General features: G+C 42.3%; 1 protein-coding gene across 1 annotated transcript in view; it reads left to right on the forward strand.

Moving 5' to 3' along the window:
- DRD2 (dopamine receptor D2) overlaps positions 1 to 22,601 on the forward strand; it is a 1,149,771-nt gene that overhangs the window by 1,056,749 nt on the left and 70,421 nt on the right. Inside the window, exon 8 of the mRNA XM_078682355.1 lies at positions 2,185 to 2,271. Within this exon, the coding sequence (XP_078538481.1) occupies positions 2,185 to 2,271 (87 nt within the window). The remainder of the gene's footprint in view (positions 1 to 2,184; positions 2,272 to 22,601) is intronic.

Genomic DNA, 22,601 nt, shown 5'->3' on the forward strand with positions numbered 1-22,601 from the left:
ATTACTAAGTGAATTACGACAAAGTCACCTTCACCACTGGCAAAGGGTTGTCTTCGCAAATATAATGATAGGAAACATCATGAAAATGCTCCACTGCATCCACTATCGCAGCCTGAAGTGAATTAAACCATTTCCTAATGGTAGCCTATCTGAAGAGCAAACCTTAGAGGTAGTGAAACCACACATGGGTATTCCTCACTACCTGGGCAGGGGACAGCCAGGTGCACCTTCCCTGCCTTTCACCTACTACTTACTTCATCCCTTCAGACATACCCTCGCGATACTTGGTTGGAAGTGAAAGGTCCTCATAGGATGGCTAGTGACTCAAACAGGCCCTTCTGAGAAAGCATGCAATTGCGGGCTGCAGCCTTCAATGGTAGGCTAGACACGTCTTTAAGAGCACCATCAGTGCAAAGCGTTCACCAGCCTGCAATGGCAAGCTACATACATGTTTATTAAGTCCAGGTAAGCACCACTTCCTAACGTGTGTAGGAAGGGTGTGTGTATCTTTGCACTGCATTTACAGTGGGAAAGTGCAGCAGGCCCTAAGGCCCTAACAAGAGAATCGGCAACACCCAGGAGGCTGAAGGAAAACTTTTGGGGAAATGCTACCTGAAAGGTTCAGGTCTAACAATACTACTTGTCTGAAATATCTCAATGAAAATGTTAATTAGTGCCACACAATAAATCAAGAAATCAGAGAGCACACATAGCCAGAGGTAACATAATCCTTGCAATTGTATTTCTATTTCCCATAGAGAGTATGCTGGCCAGGAGCTTATGTCTGCAGGCAACAGGCCCCGAGTCTTCCCCTTATTTATTCCTAGGGTCTCAAAACACATAAACCAATGAATCAGAGCCAACCCTCATTAAATGCAAGTAAGAGTTGAAGAGACCCCTCTTTGAACAGCACTACGTCACAATATTGTAACAGTTCACTTCTGCTTACAGAACTCACTTACACCTCCAATCACTTGTTAACTCCATATGTTCATTTGACCTTGTTCTGCCCTTTGCTGACTTTTGGTTAGGAACACCTCCTATAAATGGAACATGGATACATACCCTCTACTCTACCAGTCCACAAGTGTGCTGCTTACTGCATTACATATTTATGGATTACAGTTCAGAAGTACAGTTGGCATCATCCACATTAATAAAGCAAGTATTATCCACAACCAGAGGTTTCTTGGTATTCATAGTGAATGTATTTTATGTTTTTACAGAGAGCAGGATGACCAGGGGCTAATATCTGGTCATCCTCCACACCCAAGCATGGTTCACTGTAGTCAATGATAAATATTAGTGTCATCCCTTTTAATGAACTAGATGTCCCTCACAGCCAGAAAGCTGCTAAAAATGTATTTTTGTTGCTATGGAGAGTAGGCTGGTTATGCGCCAATATCTGATCCTCCCCCCCACAAGACCACTGCTCATTATTTTCTTCAAAGATCACTGAGGTTATCCCAGACTCAGGGCCCCATTTATGGCAATTTGGTGTAGGGCAGCGCAGCCAGCCACCTTGCTGCGCTGCCCTATGCCAAAGTGAAAGGGCAAGAATGCACCATAATTTAAGCAATGCAGTGCAATCCTCTCCTTTGTGCCTGTGTTGGTGCCATTTTGGCAGCCTAGTGCCACCTTAGGCACCCTTGCACCATGCAAGGGTGCCTCTGTCGAAGGCAGGATTGTTTTTGTGCAGAAAGGGGGACCTTCCTACACAAAAACAATCCTACGAAGTGTTTTCATTTTCCTCTTTCCATGTGTTCTGCATTCTGCAGCACACATGGAAAGAGAAAACAATGAGGAGAACTTAACATATTTCCCCTCGTTACGGCTCACCTCAAGAGGTATACGGATTTGACGCTTCCCCAGGTTTATACTACTTTGTAAATCTGAGGCAGCATCAAATTCCATGGGTGTTGCATGGGAATACCCACCGTGACTCAGAGATTTGCACTGTGTCGCCTTACTCCTGATTTATTAGGCCACTCAAACCCACACCGAGGCTTGTTTTATCTTTATGAGAGGCCTACATCACATGTACCACTTTAAGTGGTGCAAAAGTGGCACAGGGCTCTCAGTTTCTCTCTGGTGCACCACTTCTTTGACACAACATATTGCTTCATAACCTCGCCGGGACATGCCACATGCCTGTAACCTCTGTGCTGCTGCTTTGCTCCTTAGGACAAATGCACTCACCCGGAGGATGTGAAGCTCTGCACTGTCCTTGTCAAGTCCAATGGGAGCTTCGCAGCAAGCAAAAAGAAAGTGGTAAGTATTAAATTACAGTGTTGTTCTCTCTTGAAAGTTGCTTGTGTTTGCCTTTGCCTGCTGACGCGAAAACTAAGACATTATGTCAACCCTAGGAAATTGTGTCGCACTCAGTGAACAGCAATACAAGCATTGATTTTGTGCTGTAGTGAAAACATCAACCGCTTTGTCTCCAAGAAACAAGGTTATCTCTGCTAGGTTTTTGTCGTGAAATGCCTTAGTTGTGGTCCATAGTGTACATTTTGTGCAAAATGTTATCAGTACGCATATTTTTGCAGCAGGCATAATTTTGTTGGTACTGTTAAGATGATACAGAAAGTGAAAAAGCAACTGCAAATGATCATTGAACTAGTGCAAGGGAACCTCTGGGTCAAAAATGTGTTGTCATGTTGTTTAAACGATAAATAAGCAAAATATCTTATCAAATCTTGAACAATATTGGACCAAAACGAAAGCAATCATGATGGGATAACCATGTGAAGCTAAAATGATGTGTTGGAGCATTGATGTCACCTGTCCCTTAATCAACACCCACCATTAGGCAATTTTCAACAATCACAAATATACCCAATTTGTGAGTGTTGTTGTACTGTAGACCCCATGCACAGAGTTTTTATGTAGCTATGAGGATCATGGCAGCCACAAGTACAGTTGAAAGTCACAATATTAGGAGGCAGATATCAATGTGCAACAATATCAACTACAGAATAGCGACTACCACTATGTATATGAGTGTGTGTGTGTACGCATGTGTGTGTAACTTTACAATTCTTAATCTTAGCTTCACATATGCTCCTTGCCGATATATAGATAGATCTTCAATATATGTCGATATGGAGTTAAAAAGTGATAAATATATGCATACCCTTGTACACTTATCTTGATAATATAGTGATAGTCAATATTCAGCGCTCAATATTGTTACGCATTGATATTCTGCAATCGATAACGTTATAAAACACCCACAACTGCATTGTTATGTAATGGATTCAGGAGATGGGTCAAAAATATGAATCTAGTAGTGCCATTATTTTTGCCTAGAGATTGCAACTAAACTTATAAACTCAAACAAAAATCAAACATTAGCAGCCACGATGATAAGTGTCACAAGGAGCAGTGTAAAGTGCATGAGCACCAATCCTAAAGTACTTGCTTGATTATTTTTATGTGCATGGATTTTATGCATCACAGAACACTTGTAGAGGAATGTCAGCCCCATAGAATTGAACATATAGGAGCTTATTTATGATAGCCCTACATTCTTTTGCACCATGTAAAGTGGTAAAGGCATGAGGCAGGGCACTTGTAAAGATTTATAAAGCCACACCAAGCCACCCTGAGTGACTTTGAGTGGACTCCTAAATCATGAGTAAGGCGACATAGCACAAATCGCTGCTTCGCCTTACTCTGCACCTGGGAGGTGTTCCATAGGTGTGCATGACGTTTTTCCATGCAGCACCCATGGAATTTGACACTGCCCCAGATTTACAAAGTGATGTAAACCTGGAGGAGCTTCAAATCTGTATGCCTCCAGTGGTGAGGCGTAACAAGGAGAAATATGTTTATTTCTCCTTGGTTTTTCCTCTTTCCAGGTGTGCTACATTCTGCAGCACACATGGAAAGAGGAAAATGCCTTGTATGATTGTTTTTGTGCAGGAAGGTGCCCCTCCTGCATAAAAACAAATCTGCCTGCAATGGAGGCACCTTTGCATCATGGTGCAAGGTGCCTACATTGGCGCTAGACTGCACAAATGGCGCCAGTCCAGTTAGAAAGGAAAGGAATGCGCAATATTGCTTAAATACGGTGCATTTCTGCCCTTCCACTTTGGCATTTGGCAGCCCAGCAAGGTGCCTTGCTGCGCTGCCATGGGCCAAAATGCCATAAATGAGGCCCATAATGAATACATATCTTGAGGAGACTGTTGCAGATACAATCGGCCTTTAATTTCCAAACTTTAGATAGTCTACTAGTGAGAGGGGTGTTATTCGAAAATCGAACTGCCCCATTACCAAAGACTCTTCCTCCCAAGAGTTTTCTAAATTAATTCCTCCAAATTTAATTTTCTAAGTAGAGCAATTTATAAAACACACTATACCACAGGAATGCAGTGGCTGAACAGTATGATATTATTTTGATTTATCTGCCACAAAAGGTGATTATGAATGAGAAAGCATGTCATCTAATATGTATATCACTTAATGGGTACATTTATCAAGAATTTACGCAGCGCAATGCTGCAAGCTACCGTGCTGTGCTGCATGAAAGGGCAAAGGGCAGGAATGTGTTGTATTTAACATTATACAGTGCATTCTTGTCATTTTCATGAGCTGGCTTAGTGGTGGCCTAGTTTCAACACAGGCACCCTTGCACTATAATGCAAGGGTGCCTGTGTTGTAAGCAGGATTGTTTTTGTGCAGGAAGGGACACCTTCCTGCAGAAAAACATTCCTCTGAGGTATTTTGCTCACACATAGAAAAAGGAAATCAATAATGATACTCCTCCTCTTTATGCCTCACCTTGGGAGGCATACGATTGTGACACATTATATGTCTATCACTAATGGTAAATCTGGGAATGCACCAAAATACATGGGTGGATGTGCGGGAACATCCTTTATCAGGGCATGAAAGGTGGCCTTGCATTGCTTGATAAATCTTACTTAGTAGTTGCGTCACCCTTGTGCCCCATTGTGTGGTGCATGGGCGACGCAATTGGCATGATAAATATGCCCCAAAATTTATAAGCTTTTGGGTTGGTAGCCATTGCGAAGACACTTGTGCCAAAATTATGTGGGCTCCTATCTAATACTTCATTTGAAGACAAGCAACAGTATTCCGGTTGAACTGGAAGTTTTAGATCAATGTCCTTGGAAGGCCGAAATAGTTTGCACCTAGATTGTCAGGGTTCAAAAAAGCATTGAGTATTGATAATCTTATGGAAATAGTAACTGTCTCATTAGCATCATAAATCCAAAAAATCAGGAGCAAGAAGATGCCTTGTCTGTGGAACCTAGGTCTCCGATTTTTTCTTGATGCACACTGCAACTAGTGGACTTCCTAAAGAAAAAAGGTGAAAAAAACAGAGGTATATTATCTAGATACAATGAGTATATCTTTGAGATACTGTTCAATTTGTTTCATCAGAATCAATCGAAGAACAATAATATTTATTTTTATACCACAGCGTTAGTATTTTATTAGTGTGAGCCTTGGTAATAGTCAGGCATTGGTAACATCATATAGAAAGGTTGTACGAGAAGGGCCAACCAACATGTACTATGCCTCTGTGGCACACATGCCGGGTGCTTCTCCAAGGCAGTTTACATCTGAAAGCATACATAGAGCTAAATCATTAATTAGGTGAAAGCCATATGCAGGAGACATAACCGAAAATTGCAAACAATATAAAGGTAAAAAATAAAGAAAACAACACAAATCATTATTGTCATTTTTTTGTCACAATAAACTGTATATATTTTTTGAAAATGTATGTCTTTACTGCACACAGATGTCAAAGTTAGGTGATTTATCGGGTATCAGTACTATTCAAAAATTTAGGAAATCACTGCATTTGTCCGGCAGGGAATCATCAGGTGAATAGTCAAAGGGAAGAGAATTGTAAGAGGTAAAATCGCTATGATAACACGAAGGGGCATATTATCAAGACAGGCAATAAAATTATCACCGCTTTAGCGGCAGAAAACTGCCGCTAAAACGGCGATAATGGGCTTGATATTAGGCTCTATGGAATTCCAATTGAAGCCCATGTTAGATGTGAAGGACATCTAACATGGGCTTCAATTGGAATTCCATACAGCACATTATCAAGCCAATTATCGCTGTTTTAGCTGCAGTTTTCTGCTACTAAAGCGGAGATAATTTTATCACCAGTCTTGATAATATGTCCCGAAGTTCCTTAAGTGGTATGCTCAGTCAGTCAAAATAATTAGTCTCTGCTCCGATGTGAACCGTCAAGCCCAAACTCCCAGGCCAGGTCCTACCTGAACCGAAACACAAGCAACCCAGTGGCACAGTGTGCATGGGAGAATGTGTTTTTGCATACTCATCCCACTTAGGGCGACGCACTGGAGTATACAAAAAAGAGATGCAAAATAACAATTGAACTGGGTGGTGGTGCTGAGTGATGACAAATGGATTAGAATAATTACAAATCTTTCTCTCCATAACTTTTTTGTATACTTTAGTGTTTAGCCTTTTGTGGGGCAGGTATGCCCAAATGTGGGCCCCTTGCTCGCTGTGTCACTGGGACAAAAGTATACCTGGCTGATGAGCTCTAACTAGGACTAAATTGGTGCTGAGTTGCTTGTGCTCTAATTTAGGGTGGACGAGACCTGTCAGTTCAGGCTGCACTGTTCCCATTGGAGGAGGGTCAGGATTGATTTGCATATGGCTGGGTCCAAACTAAGGTTGCATGATTTGCAAAATACCAGTGGACTAGAATGCTGCCTGGAGCGATTACCTGTAGCTATGATTAATTCAAGCATTCCATCCATCGCAGTTTTAAAATGCCATTTTTCTAACTTAAGTTTCAGGGGCCTTTCTGTGTGTGGCCAAATGCCTTGGCTGGTGATGACCCTCCCACTGCTAAATGTGTATTGGATCCACACAGTGAACAAAAGGGCTAAGGTGTAGAGGGCGGTGAGCCTTCCTGATAGAATGCCGGTGAGGGGCTGTGTCCTGCCATAATTAGACATTAAAGGAACCTGCCTCCAGCACACACAAAGTATCATGATACCAGGCCTGCCCTTACCTTTGTTTTACCAGCCAAGGTGGGTCCAAACCCAGGGAAAGGGGGAAACTGTGCAGAACTGGCTTTAGGGTTAGACAAATGGATGGCCCACTCCCACACACTGGCACAGGGCATAAAAGTGGCATTTGCAAGAAAATGAATTACAGCAATACCCTGGACCTGAATACCAACAGTGGCAAAACCATGTACAGCTTGAAGGACACGTCTATTGATGCTCTGATGCATTGAGGACTCTATCTACAGCTGTCTTCAGAACTAGTGGGTCTCTCCATGTCCAAGGATGCTGACCTCCTTTCACTCAGTGAGGGACAGTTTGTGGAAGACTTGGACGTCTGCGCCCCAGTAGGAGGATAAGAGCATCAGGAGCCAGGCACAGGAAAAAGCTGGAACAGGGAGCCAGTAAAACCAGCCCTCTGTAAAGGGTGCCCTTTGCAAAGCCAGGAGACCTGCTGAAACTGCTCCAGGCGGCTGGGACGAACAACGAGGAGTAAAATGAGCTGAAGATAAGATCATTGAAATTGGCCTGAGTTATGTAGCTTTAAATGATTTAGTGCTGAAGCGTATGTGCCTCTGCCGCATTCCGAACAACTACCCACTGGGTGGGCCAGTGCCCGGGGGTCAGCACAACATTATTTGATTAAATTATTAGCGAACAGAGCGTGCATGGGCCCTCGTCCTCAGACTGATCTTAGGCCTGGATACCCCACTTTCCCTGGTGACAGAAGGTTCGATTGGGAACCACCTGAACCATCTGGGATATTAGTCCAACTGTCCCCATATTCATCCCTAATGTTTGACATCTTTGCGAAGTGTTGTATGACGTGTGAGTTGAGTGGTGTGTATGTCGGAATGTCTGTGTCACTTGAAGTGTGGGCCTTGAGTAGTAGTTGAATGAGTTGCTAATGCACCTCTATATTTTTAACAATCTTGGTTTATTTATCGTTAAATTTTGTATATCATATATATGCAAATTAGAGAAAAATGAATTTTTCGATAAAAATGTTTTTTCATAAATTTGTGATCACTTGTGTCTGAGAGGTTCCTATGTGGTTCAGAGCTTAATGTAAAGTTTTTTGGACATCTCCGAGGCCTAGTTGTAGAACATACAGGGCAGGTTCCCTTTCTGTGCCTGAATGTTGTCTTCCCCGTCTACCTGCCTTTTATTGATGTGGGGTCCCCCTTCTTTGTGGTAGAAGGTTCGATTAGGCCTGGGTCCCCATCCTCAGATCCCGGAAGACAGAGGCACCGTCCAAGGACCCCCTACCCAGGAACCAGAACAAAGAAGGTGCTCCCTGCCACAGGATTTAAAGGAAAGTGGTCCTGTGCAGCGGGAGCAGAGAAGGGGTTGTTTGCCCGCATTCAGCTGTGTGCTGGGAGCTGGCCAGGGTCATGAGGGCCTGGCAGCTCCCCTTAGGGCCTCACACTATGAAAAAGACCTCAAGTCTCCCTGGTGGGAGTGAAACACTCCTAAAATAAAGAGAAAAAAACCATAAAGAAACCACCCGCTGCCTGAAACCACAGAGACAAAGAGCAGTGGGAGAAATTGCTGCTCTAATATTCACTGTTCCGTAGCTCAAGCACCCCATAATGCTCTGCAAGGGCTTGTTTTCCCATTCTCCACTCCTTGTGGTGCCCCAAAGAGTGGCAGGGGCACCAGCAACCTATTTGCTACGTGTTGTAGCAGCAACACGGAGCGCAGCACCCCCCAGTATGAAGTTAGGAAAAATTGACCCTATGTCTCTCAGGTCATAAAATGCATGAACTGGGGAGACTTTTCAACATGTTTTAAAGGAAACCATACCTGGACCTTATGCTCTAAAGCATAGGGTCTCCAGAAGTTGATGGCATGGCTGCAGTCTGTATGGCCTAAGAGTGTAAAAGAGACACGTTATGTTGATTTCAATGCTTTATTGGTAATGTATTGCTAATAGTGATATTTGATAAATATTGCAATGCTTTATTAATAATTATAATTGCTTTCAAACATGGATGTTGATTCTAGTGATAAGATGGTCGGTCTTTCAATTTGGTAACTCCTTGTCAAAGTTAATATGTTTGCCTTGTATTTTAGTGTGATGACTTCTAAACAAAGCCAATAGGTTTGCCTGTTGTCCCTGTTATGTTATGTTGTGCTGACCTTTAGACAAAGCCAATAGGATTGCCTTATATTTTAAGTTGGTGACCCCTTGACAAAGGAAGTAGGCCTGAATTACACATATAATGATTCTCCCTTATATTGGGATGTTCTATCTGGTATAGGTGGGGAGGGTTTTGAGATTTGGGGGGTCATAACTCAGTGTGGGTCAAATGTGATTCCGGAATGTCACCAAAGGTATTTCCATTTGGCTGATGTATATATATGTGTAAATGAATGCATGGTATTTAATAGTGTGTGTGTAATAAATGTATTTCTCCTTTTTCAACCAAAAAGCACTGACTGCATAATTATATATTGACTGTTATTGTTGCATGCCAGAAACTGATCACTAACCCAGACCACCTCCCCAGTGTAGGCATTGGACTGCTCTGCTTTGCCACCCTGAGAGAGTCAAGTATTTCAACGGGTTGCTTGATTCCAAGTAAAGAGGCAATTGTGGACCTAATACTTGCACAGACCTCACATCCATCCCAACCCAATTTCTTACAGTAACATCACCCAGCAGTGAGCACTCTCCTTTTGAATCCTTCATCCACTGTTAGCAGCTGCATGGTGCCCACGACAATAGTCTTTAGTGCTCCACAATAGGACTCTTTGGATACAGACTCAGCTGCGGTCTTCATTAAATACCCCGGCGGTATTGACTTCAGTATTGTATAACCTACATATTTGTTGACTGATTAATATACAGAGGGAAACATTGACTTTATTAAGGCGTTATTTACATATTTGTCCCTTATGAAATACAAGGGAGAAAGTGCCTTTTTTGATATTTAGAGCCATTGACCATTCTCGGTATTTGGACAGGATATGTTTACTTTTGAGTTATTTATGTATATTCCACTTACTTGACGGAAATCATTTCCAGAGGATTATTTCAGCTGTTTCGCAGCTGTGTACTTCAATTCAAAGACAGTCATCAGCACCTTTGCAGGATTAGTATGTATGTTCCGCTTCCATGGATTCAGTCATTTTCAGCGAATTTTAGCACAATTTTAGCAATTTGCCAGCCAATTACTTCAATTGCTGAGCCTAAGTCTACTTTAAGCAGCTCCTCTGTGAACAATTTTCCTGGTGACTGCGGTGATTCTTTTTTTCATTTTAGTTTATTGTGTCGCTACAGAATTTTTCTTAGCAACATTTCTCCTAGAACACTCTTCGTTGTTACACGTTTATACCTCCTTTTTTTACCGACAGCAAGTGGCCCAACAAATGAAGTGAAAATATATAATGAGATGTTTTTCGCCTGTGTTGAGGTTGTAGAATGGGACGATTGCATACCATAAAGGAAAACCTTATTATTTAGGAAACTGCCCAGGGGCCGAAGTTTTCTGGGAATTCTAACTGTTACCAATTTTTGAAAATGTCCCAGGCCTCAGTGCACTAGATGTTTCAGTTAGGCAGCTACCGATTATATAGGGCCACAAAAATAATACCATGTAATGGAATGCTTCAAATAATATTCCAGGAAGCAGTGTTCCAATTAATCACTGAAAGAGTATGTCTTTGTTATATGATCCATGGCAGCTAATTGTAGTATGGTGTGTTACTGTGAGCCTTTTTGGGCAGTTCTCAAAACTGCCTTGCTTTTGATAAAATTTGCAATAAATGCAGGAAGAATTAGCATTTTAGTCGGATATGTAAAGCTGGAAAGGTCAATTTATTTCCTGAATGTCGTGAGAACATTGACAGACAGGCTATAGGGTTAAATCCTAATTTGGTTATAAGTGGCTGAAGGTAAATGCAAAGGGCTGCTAAGATGTAAGATGCATTAGTGAAAAGACTGTAGAAAGGGAAGAAGGTGTGACCAACCAATATCCATTCAGGAGGCTAAATAGGTCATACAATTAAATTCTCAGCAATTTTGGGGGTGACATTAACTTTTAAGGCTAGAGGACCTATGATACATATATGTGGCATATATAAGTGAACTCCATTTAAGGCTAGCCAAATCAGGTGGAATTGAGGCTCAGGCTAGATCATAAAACTGGTCCACCTGCTCATGTAATCAGTTCAGTGTGAATTCCTCAGAATATAGATAGATGGAGAACTTAAGAAAGAAGTTAAATGATGTATTTAGTAGTAGGCTAGTAAATTATATGCATTTTAAACCATGAATCCCACTAAAGGTAGGGGCAATACCGGTGTGATATATAATATGGAATGTATAGTTATCGCACAGGAGGATACTTAAAGACATTTTAAATTAATTATGTGTAAAGAATATCATCAACCCTGTGTCTTCATCTCCTTGAGTTGCCCCCATAGTCATTTCCCTCAAGAGGTCAGGGGATTTATGTCTCTGTATACATTTAGAAACCAGAATAATACCATCAGGGTAGATCACCACCTGCAAACCATTATGCACAAAATGTTATTAACTCTAGTTAACTTCTAGTGCAGTTTTCCATGTTAGAACTCACTAGTGACGATCATCAAGTGCTATCGGATGGAGGATTAAAACAATGTATGACTTACATGACTCGGGAAGTTATGTAAGAGTACAGGCGTGTTCCTTTTGGACTTGTAATCATCACTTCTGGGTTTTTTTGTCCTCATTTTCCACCATGATTTCAGTGTAAAGGTCGAAAGAAAGCGGCATACTGACACAGTAGAAAACTGGCAGGGATTGCTTACATATAGGAGTTCCAACACCCATCAGCAATGTCGCTTCCTCGAAAGACCAACACTAAAGAAACCAATAAGAAGTAAAAGCTGCTACCATCGTATCCGAGATCCCAGCTGGAGTACAGGCAAAGCGGGGAGATAAAACCACAGCAGCATAATCATTGGACCAAGGGGGAAAAAAAAACCTGGTCAAATTATTGGTCCAGTTTCAACAGGTACCAAAAGACTCTTTTATCTCGGTTCCCAGCCCTGACTAGATCCAGCTTTGACACTTGCAAGACAGAAGCACGCCAGTCCATAAGGGAAGGTGGTATAGGATATTTCCATTTTTTGCAGATTTCCCTTCTGGCCAATAAGATAGAATAAAAAAGAAGGTTTTTAGCCGGGCTCTGGGCTCCATCCAAAACTCCAAAGATTGCAAGAGGGAGATCGATCGAAATTTGGAAGCCCAATGAGGACGTAAGTTGGTTACTTATCGAGACCCAGAACGAGGTCAAAAGGGGACACTCAAAAAACATATGGGCGTCCGAGGCAGCTACTAAGCCACATCTGGCGCATGCCACTGGGGTGCCTTGAGAAAATTTCGACAACCTCTGTGGGGAATAATAAGCTCGATTTAGAGTAAAAATATGGTTCCTTCGAAGCCAGGTGGGCTTAACGATGTCCCACAGTACCTTGAATGATGTAAGCCACAGATCTTGCACATTATGACCGACAAGGGAGGGGCCCCACAGCAAATCTGGCAGCTGAAATTCACCGTCCGCTTCTTCTTCGATCAAGTTGTACCATAAGGAGATCTCCATTTTGGACGGGGGTTTATCAAGCAAAAGGGACTCCAGATGACTGCCCCCACCTACTGGAAATCTACTCCCAAAAGAGGATTGTGAGGTTTAAGAAAGGGCCCAACTAACAATCTGAATGTATTTAAATCTGGAAAAGTTTGGCCCAATTTTGTCTTTTAGGAATTCCCATGGTAGCAGGCACTCTTCCACAAACAGGTCTCCCCAGATCTCCAACCCTGCCTCCTTTAAAGGTGCTGCTAAGCTATCTCCCAGCCACCCAGGACTCCCAGGTGCCCCCCACAAAGGTGACCTACTGGAAAAGTATCCTAACTTTATTGAGTTCCTCAATTTAGCCCACGTTTTTGCCATCCCCTGCAAAACCTTCAGTTTGACCTTATTAAAAAATTTGGGATCTCCAAATTTAAACAGGAAACCGGACTGAGCTACTCCTTCCCCTTTAAGCAAGGATGAAAACATGCTTCCAATACCAAAGTCTGTGGGCATCTTTAGTAACATACGGGCATGGGAGAGTTGAAACGCCCATGCATAAATTTGCAGATCTGGAGCTGCTAAACCTCCTTTCTCCCTGCGTCACCTGAGTTTTTTCCATGCGATCCTTGGGATATGTTTATCCCAAATAAAAGAAGTGATTTCTCCCTGTAATTTTGATAAAGATGACGGGTCAAAGAAAAGAGGGATAGTATCAAATAAAAAATAAATTTTTGGTAAAATAGTCATCCTAATCAGATTGACTCTAACCAACAAAGATAATGGAAGTTGCGACCACGATTGCATGAGTCTGTGACAGTCCTTTGCAATAGCAGCAAAGTTAGTTATAGCGATTTTATTAATATCTTTAACAATATTAAGTCCTAAGTAACGCAAACTTGGGCTAGGCTGGATGTCTGTGCCACAGCCGTCGTCGTTCCAAACCATCATTTCAGTTTTAGAGGCGTTAACCTCATATCCGGAGATTTCCCCGAATTCCAAAGCCAACTTGATAACTGCTGGAAGAGCTGTGCGTATATCTGAAGAGAAAATCAGGATATCGTCCACGTACAGAGCCACTTTTCTTTCCCATCCCCTATAACTGAAAGATTTGATGGATATATCCTCCCTCAAACGCTGAGCGAAGGGTTCTATGTATTAGTCAAATAGGAGAGGGAAGAGAGGGCAGCCCTGCCGCGTTCCCCTTGTGATGGTAAACGGGTCTGATAATTCTCCATTGACCAACACACTAGCTGTCGGATTCTAATAGAGAAGTCTGACTGCTCGACGAAAGCCGCCACCGATATTAGATTTAGCCAAGACACACGACAGGTATGACCAATTCACCCTGTCGAAGGCCTTGTTTGAGTCGAGTGTCAGAACAGCCAAAGGGAGGGAGTCAATTGTTGCCATGTCAATTGCCCCAATCAAATCATATGTCAATTCATATAATTGACGGCCTTTGACGAACCCCTTCTGATCATGATGTAAAATATCAGGTGCAACTACGCCCAGCCTCCTCGCCAAGATAGTAGCAAAGATTTTATAATCCACATTCAATATGGAAATTGGCCTGTATGAACCGCAGCTAGATGCTGGATTCCCCTGTTTTAAAATCTTGGTTTTTGATGCGCTATCCCAAGATGCAGGAGGTGGTAAGCCTTCCTTCAGAATTTGATTGAATAACATAGTGAGAAAGGGTACTATTGCTTGTTACAGGGCCCTGTAGATTTCAGCTGGAAGACCATCGTGTCCTGCAGCCTTCCCCTTCCTACTACTTTGAAGAGCAGCCCTGACCTCCTCTTCCGTAATGGTGCTATCAAGAAAGATTCGTTGTTCAGAGGATAGTGAGGGGAGAGAGATTTCTCTCAGCCAATCCTCAATATGTCCTCATTCAATCTTTTTATCTTCATGATAGATGGTTTGGAGAAACTCTCTAAAAATTCTTCTGATGTCATCATCTGAAGAAAACAACACGTTGTTACAGGTGATAGAATCAATATTGTTACGGACCTGGTCAGTTTTAGCCTTCCAGGCCAATAGTTTCCCAGCCCCTTCGCTGAACTCGAAATGGGCTATTTTGCTGGCTTCCCATCTCTCAAGAATTCGCAAATTTAGAACTGAGCCCAGCTGACCTTTTAGGGAGAGTAACTTATTATGTAACAATTGTGAGACACTACCAACAGAGGCTGTATTCAGGTCAATCTCAGCTTGAGTTTCAAGTATCTCAGCTTCAATAGAAGCTACTTCTCCTCTATATTGTTTCCTCCGATATGAGACCTTGTTAGTAATGAGACCTCTTAAAAAGGCCTTAAAAGAGTCCCACACACTCCCAGGTGCCGCAGAACCGATGTTATTATGCATAACGCACTCGGCTTCAGTTATAAGAAAAGAAATATCATCATACACAGATTAACGAACGGTCAAATTACCAGGTTCTAAGGGAAGCTTTAGGAAACCCAATAAGTTCCATAAATACTGCTGAGTTGTCAGATAGATGGGAGGGTAGGTAGCAGATACTCTTAACAGAATCCGCCAGTTTATGACTAATTAGTATAAAGTCAATTCTTGACTGGTGATGGTATTTGAGATTACGGAAAGAGACGCCCTGAACCTGACCTGACCTAACTCTCCAAATATCGGTATACCCATATTGCTTCATACAATTGCAAGAAGACCCTGGTCTTAAAGAGGGCTAGAGACAGGCTATTAGGGGTTTTATCAAGAGAGGGGTCCAATACTATATTAAAGTCCCCCGCCAAGATGGTCGGTTCCGGGAAAGACAATAAATGCGAAAATATGGATTCCAAAACCGATGGGTCAACCTGATTAGGCCCATAATATCCCAAGATCGTAATTTGTGCCCCAGCAATTATTACCGTGGTAATGGCCCATCTGCCACCTGGGTCTACCAATTTAGAAACAAGCCTTGCTTTCAGTGATCTCTTAAAAATGATTGTAACACCTCTGATATTCATGGATTGCGATGTTGATACAGAGAAGTCAATCCATCTATTTTTTTTAACTAATGAGAGCATTTCGGTCTCAATCAGATGCATCTCCTGGAGTATAATGACCTGCGCATCCGAATCACGCAAATACTGCATGATCTTATCCGCTCTGGGTCTGGTGCGGAGACCATTAACATTCCAGGAGAGAATATTTAGGCTACTCATGAGAGTCATAACCATCCACCAACAGACCCCTCATTAAAAAAGGATCAATAATGCCCTGAGATTACTGTGACATTACTTCATTACAGAAACATTTCTTAACACAAAAACTAACCAAAACCAAGCAGGAAATGAGGACATTTTTAAATTTTCTCCCTTTCCCCTCCCACCCATTGCCCCAGTGCCCTAAACTAACCCCCCACCCCCTCTGGAAACCCTTGCTCTATCTATCCAGAGCAAGTCCAGAAGGTGGTGCCCATTCTCATGGCTCCCGTCAAGCGTCTAATTAGTGTAAGCCAGAGAAAATGGCATAGATGAAATAAGTGAAATGTTAAACCATTAATACTCCCCCCCAAGCAACTAAGTCAGCTTGTACGTGTTAGTATATGGGATTATAACTTTTCGTATTCTAAAACATATATTTTTTTTTCTGTTTATATTCAAATGATCTACTCCCCAAAACAGAGACTAGATGAGTAGAACAAAATACATTACAAGATACAAAATATTCTAAGAAAGTTTTTATGCTTGTGCTTATACTTATGCTAGGGAGTGAGACCTAACCTATCCCTGAGGACCCTTTCTCGTTCCCCAGAGCCATTAGCATCTCATCTGCAGACTTTACAGATCTAATATCATGCATCTTATTGTTATGCATAATTTTCAATGTGGCAGGGAACGTGAGTTGTGCCACTGCCCCTAGTTTTGTGAATGCATCAAGCCTTCTCCCAAGCTCCCATTGTTTGTCTAGGGTAGCCTTGGATAAATCAGACCTGATCTGAAAATTGAACCCCTTTCCTGCCAAAGATTTTTGCCTCAGAGCTAAATTGAGGATTGTTTCCTTGTGAGTGTAAGTATGGAAATTTACAAGGATCCTCCTTGGTTTAGACCTTTGAGGATTCTTGAAGGGGTCCTTATGGATACGTTGAATTTCCATAGCTAGATCTTCCACTGATTGATCTAGACTTAAGGCTTCCTTTAGGAACAAAATGACATATTGCTAAATATCTGTGCCCTCGCTCTCCTCCGGGACATTAAGAATGCAAATGTTACTGCGCCTGGCATTATTTTCCAGCGTTTCCATTCTTTCGGAAATCATAGGGTCTTCCTTTTTGAGTTTTATGATGTCATCCTTAGCTTGATCTAAGTGGAGAGAGAGGCCAGCCACTGTATCCTCAAGTACCACTGTCCAGGAGGTAAGCCCATCGATCTTTTTATCAAGTAATTCACAAAAATTCCTAATCTCCAACTGATTAGCAGCTGAAGCATCAAAACCCTTTTTAATGTCAGCGGACAATGAAGAGAACATAAGCTGCAAAGAAGAGACTATCAAATTGCTATCATCACCCTCAAGACTGTAATTCGGGAGCTTAGGGATGCCATCCTGTACCAACTCCTCTTGTGAGTCCCCTTGTAGTCCATGTATCCCAGCTTCCGTTTCTACCTCAATAGGTGCCTCTCTAGATGCCTCCGTGTCTGGATCTTGTGAGATCATTAACAAGGGGGACAACTGTAAGGATGGCTGTGGAGTTGGCAACCCAGGTACAGAGACCTGAAGCTCCACCGCACCTTCTGTTTCCAAAGTGGCCTCTACTTCTACCAAAGCACCCGCTCTGTTAATATTACTGGCAACAGGAGACTTAGGTACGAAAGAGCTCAGAATTCCAGAACAGGATACTGCTCGATCCCTTACCAGATCTAACACTTGGGGAATTACCTTATAGTAAGAGCGGAGAAATGGTGTGATCTTGGAACCGAGTTCAACAGCCTTAAGTCCCCTTACTATTTTACAGACTTTAGACCGTTTAGCTTTGACCTCGGCACATAAGAACGTGGATTTTTTCTTTTTCTTAGAAACAGTCAAATCAGGGCTTGATTTTAAATTTGATACTGGGGGTACTTCCTTGCTATTTACCCCAGAAGCCAGAAATTGTTGCTCCCTTAGCCCCTTTCCCTTTGAGCCGCGCTTTCCTCTTCTCTTTGAAAGGTCTAAAACTGGTGCCACCAAGACAGCAGAAACACTCGCCTCACCAGATTGTCCAACCGTGTGACCGGCTTCCTTCTCCTCCTCCGAGCACAGCAAGGGTGATTCTCCAGCCACGAATGTCTCCCTTGCCTCCGTCGTCGTCCCCCTCAGGGCACCTCCACTCCCCAAAGACCCGGCAGCCAAACTGTAGGAGCCCTGGAGGAGACTGCGGAGCCTCCTACCCCTCCTAAGCTCCAGGGCGGCCCGCGACCAACACCAGAACCCCGGTGGAGACGGCGGGGGCAAACCTGGCAGGCTAAACAAACTCGGCTGATTCAACGGCAGCCGGTCGAAGAGAGACAGACACGTCCCCTCCAAGAGCTTGGAGGACAGGGAAAGCCAGAGAACGCCGGCTCACAGGTAAAAGACTGTGCCGTCCCCTACAAAAACGATAATTTTGAAAAAGGTCGTATCTCCAGGTCCACGCACAGAAACGGTGGCATCAAAAACACCAAAACCGCATCAGTGGGTTAACAAATATGTTTGTGACGGGAACCCTGAGCTCAGAGCACCGCGGCAGTTCAGCTAGCTGCTGCCATGTTTCCCCCTTGAGGTGATGCAGCATCACTTCTGTTTTATAATATATAATGAAGGATACAATAGAAAGGGTGGATGGAACATTTTCCCTAATGACATTATTGTATTTGGCAAGGATAGGGATCAACATGACAGCAATCTGGAGAAGTTAGTACAGGCTCTTTCAAGTAAAGGCCTTACACTTAAACATCAACAAATGTAAGTCTAGAAGTTATGAGGTACACTACTAGGGCTTAAAATTCCAAAGTCCAGTCTACTGAGTCATGTAGGTTATTAGGAGGTAGGACTATTCTCAGTCTTAGGTTCAACCCACCACCACCCAACACTTCTGTGTTTTCTTTGCAGCCACCATCTTTCTCTCTCTCATGTGCCCACTTCTTCTTGGCCTTGGCAAACTTCTCTCCATCTAGGGCTATATAAGGCAGTCGTACCTCAAGCTCTCTTTCCCAAAGAGACAGATCTGCCTTACCTCTGGTGGATCTTCTTCCCCCACTAACTTTAGAGAAGGCCCTGGTGACTGTGTATGTGGAGAGGTGTTCAATTTCATCATCACTTAGGAGGTTGAGGGGGTCTTCCTCCCCATCTTTCTATTGCTGGATCCTCCTCTATGGTAGAGTGTTAATCCTCCTGCTGGGCCTATGCCCGGGCCATAAGGGCCTTTATCAGCACCGTCTTTCTAGAATAGAAAGGTGATGTTAATACCCTAGCCCTACACAGGTCCCTGAGCTCTGTGACTTGGACAGTGGGTAGGCTAGCTATATCAAGCTCCATGTTATCCCTTGCATTTAAAAACAAAACACAATTGCAAAAATTAAGGTCAGCGTAATTTAGAAAAACTTAAAAATGAATCAATTAATATTAGTCCACATTAAAAATGAAAAAAATTTTTTTTGCACTAGGTCCATTTAGGGGAGTTTCAATTGTCCATCCTAGATGATTGAATGGTGTTACTAAACACAAGTTCTGGATCCCACCGCTGCACAACAAATGTAGGAAAGGGGCTTATAAGTAGGCAGAGGTATTCACCCAAATCTAGTCATGATACCACAATCACTAATAGGTCCGATCAAGTCTCAGTGAATTCATTCTTGCTCAACCCATGGCAACTCAGCAAATGAGCAGTCAGGCCTATCTTAGGAAACAAGTATGTGTAAATAATTTATTAGCATTAAAACAGTAAATAAGTAAAAAACAACACAATATAAATCCACCATCAATTGATGAAAACAGAGGATATTTTTATATTTAGAATGACACCAAAATGACAAAACTTCAATGTAGGACACAGGTGATATTAATTTTGAAAGATTAAATCAATAATTGTGCATTCTAATGACAAAAAAGTATAAAGTGTCACTTGCGGCAATGTGGTCGCACTGGACCTGGGCAAATTCATAGTTTTAGGCTGACTGACATGGAACATGAATCGGGTAGGCTGAACACAAGGGCACTAATTTATGAGAAATTGGGGTAGGGCAGCGCCGCAAGTCTTCTTGCTGTGCGGCCCTACACTAATGTGAAGGGGAAGGAATGCACCGTATTTATGAAATATGGTTATTTTTTTTCATTTATTTATTTATTTTTAGAGTTTTCTATAGCGCGAACAAGACCCAGGGTAGGGTATCAGAGCGCTTTACAAGGAAAACAGAGTAAGTAAAGAACATTTTGCAAAACAACAGTTCAGACAAAGTATCAAAATATTTTTTAACAAGGTTAGGTAGGTAGCAGCAATGAGCATGTAGCAGTAGGAACAAGTTTGAGTACACATCAGCCATAGAGGTGAAGGTGTTATTAAGGGGATTGAGAAAACAAGTTCGAAGTCATAGACTGGTTCATTGCCTTGCGGAATTAAGGGAGGAATTTGCTCATCTGGAATGATTTTGCTTCCCTTTTGAATAGTGGTGTAGAAGAGATTTTTCTGATGCGCGTAGGTAGCGAGTTCCATATTCTTGATGCCGCTTCGGTGAATGCTCTGTCAGAAGTCTTTTTTTGCTGAAATGAGAGGGTTTCAGAAGTAGATTGTCAGCACTCCTGGAGTGTCTTTTTCCACCCGATAAGGTACGTTTTTGGGATAGGTACTGGGTGTATTGTGGTGTAGAGCTTTATGAGTGACGCAAGCCATCTTTAGTTGGATTCTAGCTTCATAGGGTAGTCAGCTGAGCGACTTCAGGTGTGGCGATATGTGGTCAAATTTCCTATATCCTGTTAGGAGTCTTGCTCTTGCATTGAGACAGGCTTTTAAAGGGGGTGTTGAGATTTTGGCGCTGCACCAGACGCGGAATACGCTTCACATTGCGGCCTGTGACCCAATTGTCTATATCCCGCTGAACGTTCGGAGCACTACCTGGCTGGTGCTGCGAACGTTCAACGGCCGACGCAGCCCCGCCCACTCTTTGGAACGCCCAGCACTGCGCTGAATTAACAGCCGCAGCTAAGGCGTTAAAGACAATCTAGATAGTAATAAACCATACTTAGAATAAAAGTATTTGAAATACCCTTGTCTATAAGCTAGTGAAAGTAAAATACTTCAGAAAACTGACTATGACAAAGGTACGTGATAATATGTAAGTTCTTCAGAAACAGAAGTAGGCAAGTGTGCGCAGACATACCAATCGTTAGCATCCATAGCATTAGTAAATTCTTGAACTAGCCTTAAATATACATTAGCGGAATAATCGTTCCTAATATTGTGTGCGTTTGAGTGTAATTCATGCTTAGTGGATCCGAATCAGGTGTTAGATAGAAACCCTATTAGTACTATTATGATCATTGCAACTATTATTACGAAAACCACACCCATAATACATCTACATTTATTTCTAACGCAACACATCATTCTGTGTCAGTATTTGAATAACCTGCTGTAGAGGATTAGTAGCTGATCTTCTTTGAGGCTGTTAAGTTTCTTTTTAGTACATTAGTTCCCTAACAGTCAATTCTTAACCCTAATCCATGTTCTTGTAAAATGGTATCCCTATTCGTCTGCAGCTTTCTTCTCGGACCTAGGTTAATCTTCTGTAAAATAAAATAACGAAACAAAAAAATCTAACAGGAACGATTCACAGTTCTCCTTCATTTAGGATTGAGTTCTCCAGCTCCTAATGTCTTTTTATTTCAGGGTGGTTCAAATATTTGAGGATTCACATTGCACAGATCTTCCAAAGTAACATTCAGTGCTGCATTTACATATTAACACCATTCAGGTGCTGAGTACCTTCTGCAAGCTGCTGGAGTCCCTTTAGGTCTCTTTATATTTTGATGATTTGGATCAAGATCACATTCACCTTCTGTTTATCTTTCTCATGCCCTGTTTCTTGGATCCATGCTTTTGATGAGCTTCTTCTTAGTTTCTCTTTTCCAAGACTTCTTAGCCACTCAGCTTGATGACATATTCTTTTTATCTAAGAGCTTGTTCCTTCACTGGGGACTTGACTGTTTTCTTGCATTATTTCACAGATGCTTTCAATGTGTGATTCATTCTTTGCCTCGTTGTCGTTAGAGATTTCACTGACACTTTGCGTCACCTCAGGCACATGTACTTGTCTCTCAGTTTTAAAATCTTCACCCCTTTCTTCTCTTTGTGCTTCCCTCTGTATCTGCACAGGTTCTGGTGCTGCAGGTCTTAGTGGTCTCTTGGCTTGTGGCATGACCACTAAAGCTCTTTTTCCAGGATCATAGACCAAAGGCACTTCTTGATTGCTCACTCTCTTGGTATGTTACGCATTAATCCAGTTTGGGCCCTTCCATCTGGGTTCAAGACAAGTCTTCCAAATGTGCTTCTTCATGACGACCCGATCACCAGGATTGAGGTTGTGGCACTGGTTTTGGTGAGGGTCTTGTATGGCAGTTGATACCTGAGAGAAAGATTAAACTAAGCCATTGTCTTGGAGTAGTCCAATATCATATCATCTGTGATAATCACAAGAGCATTTGCAGGTACAGCAGGCAGTCTCATAGTCATTCCCAACAATATCTTGTGCGGAGATATTTCTGTCTTCTTGTCTGGAGAACTTCAAATGTTCATCAGCACCAAAGGTAAAGCATCTGGCCTTTTCAGGGAAGTTGAAGCACAAACCTTCGCCAATCTAGACTTGATAGTTCCATTCATCTGTTCAACTATGACAGGCACCTCTGGTCTGTTACTATAGTGTAGTTTTTGTTTGTTTGTTGAACCGCACATAACACGTTCATCAATTCATTGTTGAAGTGTGTTCCTCTATCTGACTCAAGAAGGACCTCCATCCCAAAACTTGGTATAAACTCACAT

The sequence above is a fragment of the Lissotriton helveticus genome, chromosome 3_1 (genome assembly GCF_964261635.1).
Source record: "Lissotriton helveticus chromosome 3_1, aLisHel1.1, whole genome shotgun sequence".
In the NCBI taxonomy this organism is placed as follows: Eukaryota; Metazoa; Chordata; class Amphibia; order Caudata; family Salamandridae; genus Lissotriton; species Lissotriton helveticus.